Genomic DNA, 9627 nt, shown 5'->3' on the forward strand with positions numbered 1-9627 from the left:
TGGCGGCAAGGGGTGGCGGCTGGCACCTCCAGCAAATGTCTTGCTACCCCAATTGCCAGCCCTGCTGTTGGCAATGTATCTCTCAATATCAAATTCAAAAATGATTTTAGAAATGATCTTGATATTGTCTCCTTGGGGTGCCTAAAGGTTTTAATCACCACTTTGGAATCCACACCCACGCTGACCCCATCTTTCAAGAAAAAAATGGTTTCATTTTTTTTCACGTCACCAATTAATCCGATTCATTTTACCTTTCCCATCCCGAGCTGACCAAAGAGAGTTGCGGGACCTTTTATTTTATATGAGGTTGCTCTACGTTCAAATGGTCTGTCAAGTGTGACAAACCACTGCATGTGAAATGTGTTAGCAATGTTTGTAGCTATTTGGTGTGTCATGATGCGCCCCGACAAGGATAACTTTATCCAGCTTTCATCAAGACTTTCTGCCTGCATGGCTATATAATCAGTGTGTGTATGTTGGGGGGGGGGGGGCCTGGAGTCAATTTGGATCTCACAAAATTTTTATTTTCCGACCTGTGAGCATAAAATGTGACATCAGACTGGTGTTTTACTCAATGGTCACGCTGGCTCTCCTGTGTATCATAAACAATAGAAACAAGTTGAGTGCTAATCGACGTGAGCGCAATCCATCGATGGACAGCGACCACAACCCTTGCCCAAAATCGGCCAGGCTATCCCCAACAAAGTGTTCACAACCACAGCGCGGCAATTTTATTATTCCAATTGGCACGACTACAGTGCACTCCGCTTAATAGAACACCATTGGGCCGAAGCGCTTCTGTTCTACTAAGCGGAGTTTCTATTAACCGGAGACACTTTATTAGGTAAACCTTCAGACACGTCGACGACCAAGTTATGCACGCAGAAAAACCCCTGCTGACGAGTTAGAAGAGATATTTCGACTGTGGACGTCCATATCTTTAATCAAACAACAAAACAACAACTTTAATCAACTTCAGTCAAACATCTCAAATCACGAGAAAAATTTCGTTACTTTTGTCTGGAAACAGGAGTCCGTAATTTTGCGGTTGACTTCCCTCTCAATGCGCTGGATAAGAGGGAAGTCCTGGAAACCGCGGGCGTACCTTCTGAGAATCCGGCAATGCATCCTATCGTCTGAGTATGTCCTTCTTATCCGCAGGTGATAGCCCTCGTCTCTTGAATGAAGTTGAAGCCATTGTGACGTGCGTGTGTCTATGTGTGGAGTGACGCGTGCTACCTGTTACTGTATACGGCTAGAACTCCAGCGTTTTCTCGCAATAGTGGTACAGTATCGCGATAGCTACACTTCGAAAACCACTAGTTTACAATGTTCATTGCTTACGGCCTGTTCTATTAAGCGGAGATCTGTTCTACTAAGCGGAGTATCTTTAGGAAATTGCATTAGGCAAATCCGTTCCAGAGCCTTTTGCTCTATTAAGCGGATTACTCTATTAACCGGTGTTCTATTAAGCGGAGTGCACTGTATTGGGGAAGACCAGGGTTCTTGTCTCACTCTCCGCAGCTCGCACACCAGCACACGTCATAAATGCACACGTACAGACAGTAACCCCCCAAAATAGAAGAAACTCCAAATGAAATAACAACAATAATAGAAGTGGTTTGGTGAAATTAATTAGTGGACTGTAACCTGTTACAACTACACTAAATATTTTTAAAACAACACATTGTAATGTCTCGAACCGTCATAGCTGAATGAACTATCATCTTAATTGTCTTTGTTTTTAGTTTGGATATACCTAAAAGACTAATATAACTAATATAATATAACTAAGATAATGATAATGGTTTTATCAGAGCAGCTGCTTGTTGATTCATTGTACTGTCATTTACATTCGATCCAATTTAGTCGACAAATAACAACTCTCAAATAGTTCAATATTAATCTGTTACTCATCTGACATGCATTAAACTTGTCAGGTAATACAGAAAATGAACTCAGAATTTGAAATGTGCGCATGTGTGAACCTGCTGCCACCACTTTTGTCAACCCAGGTAAAACCGTCTAGATCCGCCTCTGTATGTTTGAAAATCTGAGTGCAATATAAATGCAGACTTTTGGTGTAGCCCGTCAACGACAGCTTGATGTCAGAAAGGTAGCGAAATCAATACATAGATAGATATACCCTCACAAATATCACAAAAGTGCCGCTGAAGCACTTGCCGGCAGCGACCACTTGCTGCTGCCATGCTCGGCGAGACCTTTAAAAAAAAAACAAAAAAAAAAACAATTCAGGCCACTGCTCCAAGTTTGACAGTGTCATCATAATGAACAATTAAATAACACATCTCCCATCAAGACCCAAGTATAAATAGATAATGGCAATTTAAATTCTCATTAGAGTGCAAGTGTGCCTCTTGTTTTTTTTTTTTTTTTTGCCGGTGGGCGTATGCACTGTCCAATTTCCGGGCACGTTCCTCTTTAAAAGCAAAAAAAAAAAAAAAACCCACGACGTCATTGCGACGCACGTCCACACATCCAGAGGTTGACAGAAGGAGGGAATATGCTGTGCGTGCAACATATGATATATTGAGGAGCCTTTCTGTGTTTTTGAGGGGGGCTGGTCCACATCCGCGCGGTGCTCCGAAGTGATCGATTCTGATGTGCCGCATATGACTTGCCGGTCTCGGCTTGTCTCATCCTCATGGCCGCTGATTGAACGCGTGTCATGACTTGCGCCCTCCGAGACGGCACAGTTGCAAGCAAAGACGGCATCAGTACAATCTGCTATCCGAACTCTCAACCATCAAATGATCCTTTTTTTAAAGCGGGGTAGAGTACATTTGGAGAAAGACGGAAGCAAAGAAAGAAAGATCGCTGAAGAATGGAGCGTCACTATACATAGAAGGTAAGCAGATGTTCACACCTATGCAGGAAAAAAAACAGAATTAAGTATGACTGAGCTTTATAATTTGCACAGCGTGCATCTCCATCTTTCCATCTGCAATGGAAAGGCTAATTTGACACAATGTCAATGTTGTCATAGTAATCCACTACGCAGTAATTCCCAACCAGTGCGTCGCTGCCATTGAGAGCTCTAACGGTGTGCCGCGGGAAATCTAATTTCACTTCATTGGTAAGAAAATGATTTATGAATGACAAATAATGTATCTTTGTCCCTCTGTCCATGCCAGTAATTTATAGTGAGAGAATGAACAAATTAATGATCTAACATGAGATGGCAAAAAGTATTAAATGGACATACTGTATGTCTCCTCATTTTGTGACAATTTTGTTTGCTGGTGTGTCTTGCGATTTTTTTTTTAAGTTAATGTGCATTGGCTCAATAAAGGTTGGGAATCACTGCGTCGGTAAGGCAGGGATAAGAACGAGCAATGTTTTTTTTTAATGTGTGTTTAATGTGCACGTCATTGGTTTAGGATCACCTCCGATTTGTTAGTACCGGTATATATATAAGTATATGCATTATCCTATTGTTTCTGATACTGTACGTACAATTGAAATTGTTTCACTGCCAGGTTCTAATAATACGAGGAATTTGAATGACTGAGAAATGCGATTTCATCATGCCATTGTTTGTGATACCAAAAATGAGATGACAGTACCATCCAAATAAAATATTTCTGCGCACAAATAGCTTCAATTCCAAATTTTCCTCCCTCACTCAGAACTAAACGCACAGAAAGTCAGTCACAATCCTGGCACATACAGACAGTGCATTCAAACCCGTGAGTAATTTATTGTCTTCATTTTAGTGAGCAGATGTGTTTTTGGAAGCCAGAGTAGAATATTCTTATTTCATGATTTGAACTGGTGTCCCTGTCTGAACCTTGTGGATGTGAGATGTGCTCACCTCACATGACTAGAGATGAAATCGTAGGGAAATTTGAGATCACAATTATAGAGACCGAATTACAGAGACTTTCACGATGCTGAAAGAAACAGCATGACATCTTCGCTTAACTCATTCACTCCCAATGACGTTTTTAAACGTCTTTTCAGACTTGGTCTAGAATTGGCTGGTACTGAATGAGTTCATGGTCACAAGAATGTTGACAGGAAGATTTACTGAGATAGACTAACAAGTGACACAAGAAAGTAGCACAACTCAACACAAAATGGAGCAAAACTGTCAACTCGAACAGAAGCTAATCAAAAGCCCGGAGCGAAGGACTCATCTTTTTACATGCCACTTGCATTTACTGTTTGCCACGGACATTTTTTGAGCAAGGTGGAACGACAAAGAGCTCCTTAATTCTCAGAGATGGCACATACAAGTTACGGTAAATTCACCTAAACCAAAACAAAACGGAGGTACCAGTAATTAGTTTTGGCAATCAAGAAAAGAGAACTGCTTTTACTCCACACTTGTAGGCCTTGGGGTGCTGAATTATTTGGAACCGCCTTTTACCAACTGACAAACATCTCCAGACTAAAAGGTCACATGCTCCAAGCTAATCATGAGAAGTTTATCCGTAATTTTTATTTTGATTTATTTCATTGCTGGCGGCCCGGTGATCCAGTGGTTAGCGCATCGGCCTCACAGTGCAGACGTACCGGGTTCAATTCCAGCTCGGCCTCCCCTTGTGGAGTTTGCATGTTCTCCCCTGGGCCTGCGTGGGTTTTCTCCGGGTATTTCCGTTTCCTCACACATTGGAAAAACATGCATGGCTTGCAATCAATTTCTGATTGAACACTCCAAATTGTCTGTGAGTGTGAGCGTGAATGGTTGTTTGTCTCTGTGCGCCCTGCGATTGGCTGGCAAGCGGTTCAGGGTGTCCCGCCGCCTACTGCCCGGAGACAGCTGGGATTGGCTCCAGCACCCCCCTTGTGGGGATAAGCGGATCGGAAAACGGATGGATTTCTTTGCTGTTAATTCTTTTGTTTGTAAATGGTTCAAAATCTGTTTTTAATTGTGTGAAGCACATTGAGTTACCTTGTGTATGAAACGGACTCTATAAATAAAGATGTTGTGCCTTGCCTTGCCAGAATTTAACAGTCCCTTATCCCTGCACATGACCCGATATTTGACCCTCGTCATGTATTGTCATTTACAGACGAAGGCGTTGGACTCACGAAGGGCACATTTGTTTGGAAAAGAGGACAATGGTGAAGATTTCGGCGTAAAGAAGCGAGCGGAATCCCAGAGGCGACACCATGGTCGTCACCGATAGAAACGCAGGCGGCGCTGTGTCCAAGAAGGAGCAACCCAAGGGGAAAAAGCGGCGAGCATCCCGTCCTCACGGCCTACCCTCTCCGGCCCTGTGCTGCGCCTGCGGCCTTTGCATCATGCTGGCCGGACTCAACATCACCCTGGTGGGAGTGTTCGCCTTCCGGACGCTGGTGCCTTCCGCCAACCCTTCCATCATCATCGGACCCATCCTGTTGCTGGTGGCCTTCTCCTTTTTTGGGGCTTGTTGCGTGTGCAGCCGCCTTCCTCCTCCTCACAGCTCGCGCGGGGCCAAGACGGGCGGGCGAGGCATGAAACTGATCGGGAACGGCGGGCTGGCAGGCGGGGCGGCGTTCGAGATAGAGACCAGCGAGCATACGCTGCAGGACACGACGGCCGTGCAGCTCAGCCCCACGTCCTCCCCCGCGTCGTCTCGGGGATTGAGCCCGGAAAAAGAGGCTCCCGGTGCGTCCCTGCCTGGTCCCGCCAAACTCTTCACCATGGACAACAACGGCTCTCCCGGTTCTATTGGCGTGGTCTACTCTGCTGTCTCGGGAGGAGAGGTTCAGCTCAACCTGCCAAGAGAAGTGGCCGCCTCGCCGTATACCTAACCTACTCGTTGACTGAGTGTTACTTCTTGTGTGACTAAGCACGGAGTACAGACACTGCCATTTTTCACACTTTGGCCAATTTTGAAACTGTCAGAGAACCCGCTCACGGCAAGGAAAAATTCAGCGACGGTGTTGTAAACGCTCTTATTGTGTATGTCAAACAACATATCCATATTTCCTCTGACAATTTTGAGTGCCCTCTTCCAAACAACCAATGAAAAAATACCAGCTGCGTCAGGTCATTAACTAATGCGCTCGTCACACAAAAACGCAGTCATGTCACGTCCGCTGGTGCAGCGGAGAGTCTGGATTTCCATGCTATAAAAACAAGGCTGTATGGTTGACTTCCTGGTTTTCGTTCTTTCAAATTTACAACGTCTCGGAGTAGGTTGTGTGCCATCATCTAGTGGTCATGAATACAATTATGGCCAGAGTACATGTACTGAAGATAAAGGGTGCCCATTCCGTCGATCGCAATTGACCGGTAACTCGCGGATTGGACCAAAGTCATCACAGGAGCGTAGAGGAAAACAAACAAACAAACAAACAAACAAACAAACAAACAAACAAACAAACAGAAATGTGTGTCCCAATGCATGTTAGTTATATATATATATTTGTGATATTGCACACTGCATCCTACTCATCCTATCAGTCTCACTTTCACAAAAAGTATTTTAAAACTGAAATAAAATAAAGCGGGTCATCTTTAACTTTCGATGGCGGGTGACCTTTTGCACCGGAAGTTATTAGCGCTCAGTTGGTTGCAATTGCAGCTTGCGATCAGAGCTTTTGCGATATAGCTTTTATTATTGTTATCAGTCAAAGTTTGTTTCGTGTATAATCCACCGATGGCACTCGCAAAGAATGACAATCTGGAGCGCCGAGAGAAGCCTGTTACGTTACGATAGTTTACGGGCTGCAAAAGTGCGTCGCATGCCTCCCCGTCAAATCTCCCACTAAGGTAGGCAGTGGTTTCCTTTTCACAAAGTCATAAACTCTTGTGTCTATTTTGCTATTCCGCTCGTTTTAGGGGACATTATGGCTGTTGCACGTGTGCGGTAACGGGTCGATCGCGGGACGTTGGTTCATCGAAAAGTAGATCTGAGGTCAAAAATATTTGGGGACCGACGCTTTAGATCAGCACAACGGTTACAAACGGTTCCCCAAACAATCTGATAGGGCGACTTCCGGGTTTTCATTCGTCTTGCAATTTGACGGTCTCAGAGTCGGTCGTGTGCCGCCATCTAGTGGTCATGAATATAATTGTCCAGAATACGCACGTTTTAGATCGACCTAAGAGTGTTAACATACCCGACAACTCAGGTGGTTTAGCCATAGTTCATGCGGATTTTGTGGTGAATCTTACGTATATGGCCGTATCGCACAAATCATACGATTCTGAAAATTTCCGTTTTTTTTTTTTACCAGCTCCAAATGATATGGAGGTGGTGAAAAAAGTAACGCAGGAATACAACTCTGTACACAGTAATGCCACTAAGTAAAATGATGATTAGACATTAACCAGACATTGTATTATGGAGATCTACATTAAATATCATTGAAAATTTCGTGTTTTTTTCTGCCGTTATTTTGACATATAAAATGTTTTGGTATCTTATAAGGATTTTTTTGCTCTTTATAATGATTTTTTTTTGGGTAGTTTATACAGGTTGGCGCTACGAAAAGTTGATAGGTATGGATTAATTGATCCACAAAAATCTCAGAAAGAGCGGGACCGCAAACCCGCATCCCGCAATGGACAGGGATTTACAGTTCACCCCCCCCCCCCCCCCCCCCCCCACCCTCTTTGCTTATCTGTGTGACCCTATACCAATTGGCCCTCAGACCAGTACAAAATGGCTACCGGACCACGGGATCCAAAGGCTCAAGAGAAGTAGCAATTTTGCGACTGGACCTCATTAACTCATTTATTTATTCCACTATGTTTTTATGATTTTATGTCCTGTTTTTATATAATATCTTGCTTACTAATTTTTACATTGTATTTTCTTATTGTCTGTACAGTGTCCTTGGGTGGCATGAAAGGCACTTTTAAATTAAATGCATTATTATTGTTTGCCTGAAAGGAATGTTCAACTGCCACTCTGTGTCTCCGTTGACTCTAAGGATTGGAAGTCATAGGCTAGGAGTGACCTAGTCGAGTTGAAGTGCATTAGCAATGACACTTGCCATTTGAATACGTATTGTGATTGTTTGAAGGGCACACATAAAACGGTGAACCGCGTTGTGTCTTTGTTCATATCCATGGTATAAACTGTGTAGACTGATTTTTTTGTTCTTGAGTTATATTTATAAAATGGAATGATGACAGGCCTTAGTACCGATGGCATTAATTTTTGCGGCATTGTACTGCACGCCTTTTGACTTTTTGAGTCAAAACCTCAGCTTCTTTGCCTTGTTGTCACTGCCCAGAAACATTCAAAAAGCCTGAATTCTCAAGAAAGCAACGTTGCCTTAGATTATGCGATAAGGATCCAATGAAAAGAGGGCTAGTTCTCAAGGCTGGTTCACAAAGCCATTATTTGGGATGCCGTACGCTTTGCTTCACTCAAAATCAACCTGCATGCTGAAAATGAAATTGCTCCTTTCACATGCATAAATCAGGTCACAGAGCATCATTGTCATTTTGTCATTTTGATAGGATCATTTGATTGTGTGTATCTAATGAACTGTCCAGTGGGTGCATATGGAGTTTTAGCCTTGTACATACCAGCATTCCCAGCGCTATGAGCCACTATTTGTCATTCTAAATAAAAGCCCCTGTTAATGTTCTTGCATGTTCACTTTTACGGAAATGCGTGCAGCCTGTTTTTGTGATTTATGCTTGCCACTGCTTACAGTAAAAGTGCGTGTGTATCTTTGACTTTGGGAACTTCTAATAACAAACTGATACATGTTTTAGTGGTTGTACATTTGTAAATAAAAAGTATTCGTGCATTTTTTGGAGTCCATCCTCGCTAACGAAGCGATGATCCGTCCAGCCAAATCATTTCATGTGGCCCGTTAAAGCAAATCTTTTGTCCCTTCATATTTCTTGCAAAATTCTTCTCCAAAATTGAAAAGTCTGCAATTTAGGGCTGCAACAAACAACGTTTAATGATTATTTTTTTTATTTCATAAGCAAATCAGATTTTTTAACAAAAAGTTTCAATTTCCATCCCTTGATGCAAATGCAGGGTATGGTTTCAAATTAATTGTAGAAATTGATCACAAAGTACAAGCATGTGTTTTGGTTTCATTCAACACACAGAATAAGTGATTTCATGGAGCACTACAGAAATTGGATACTATTACTGTTGAGAAGGTGAAATGTTGAGCGTTTGGAGAAATCTATTTTTTAAAAGTGAACAATTAATCGATTCTCAAAAATAATTAATGATTAACCATTCTGAGGTCAGTGTCGATAGATGAATAATTTGATAATTGTTGTATGGTATATAAGAATGGAATAGCTACTGTAAATGTTACAAAACACTACACTATTTAAATTAAATAGGTTAAAAAAAGAAATGGACATTTGTGATATTTTTTTCACTTGAAATTAAAACAAAATGTTCCAAATGTCACACTACTTTTTAAGAAGTTGACTGTGACAAAGCAGTTGCTATTTTTATTAATTGTTTTTTTTCCTAATTGAAAACACCATGTAAAAATGTTACTTTGTACCAGGAATCACATACTTTTTAAACAAAAAAAATCAAATTTTGGTGACATTTTGAATGTCATAAGACATTATTCAAAGAATCAAGATGAAATTTTGTCATGATTGTGTAAAAATGAAAAGAGACTAACAAATGAAAACGTATACAGTAAGTACCGGGAAAACACGCAAACTGCGCA

The 9627-nt window shown here is 42.0% G+C and overlaps 1 protein-coding gene across 1 annotated transcript; it reads left to right on the forward strand.

The window, feature by feature from the left end:
- The first annotated feature begins 2453 nt into the window (after nucleotides 1-2453).
- tmem275a (transmembrane protein 275a) lies at nucleotides 2454-8724 on the forward strand. The gene is made up of 2 exons (XM_052088660.1): nucleotides 2454-2869; nucleotides 5040-8724. Exon 2 carries the CDS (start codon nucleotides 5140-5142, stop codon nucleotides 5761-5763), a length of 624 nt encoding a protein of 207 aa, XP_051944620.1. The 5' UTR covers nucleotides 2454-2869; nucleotides 5040-5139; the 3' UTR covers nucleotides 5764-8724.
- The last annotated feature ends 903 nt before the right edge of the window (nucleotides 8725-9627 follow it).

Source organism: Hippocampus zosterae, chromosome 15 (genome assembly GCF_025434085.1).
Source record: "Hippocampus zosterae strain Florida chromosome 15, ASM2543408v3, whole genome shotgun sequence".
Taxonomy (NCBI): domain Eukaryota; kingdom Metazoa; phylum Chordata; class Actinopteri; order Syngnathiformes; family Syngnathidae; genus Hippocampus; species Hippocampus zosterae.

Excerpts from the sequence above, each read along its gene's own strand:
- tmem275a (XM_052088660.1), top strand. The coding sequence starts at position 5,140 with ATGGTCGTCACCGATAGAAACGCAGGCGGCGCTGTGTCCAAGAAGGAG.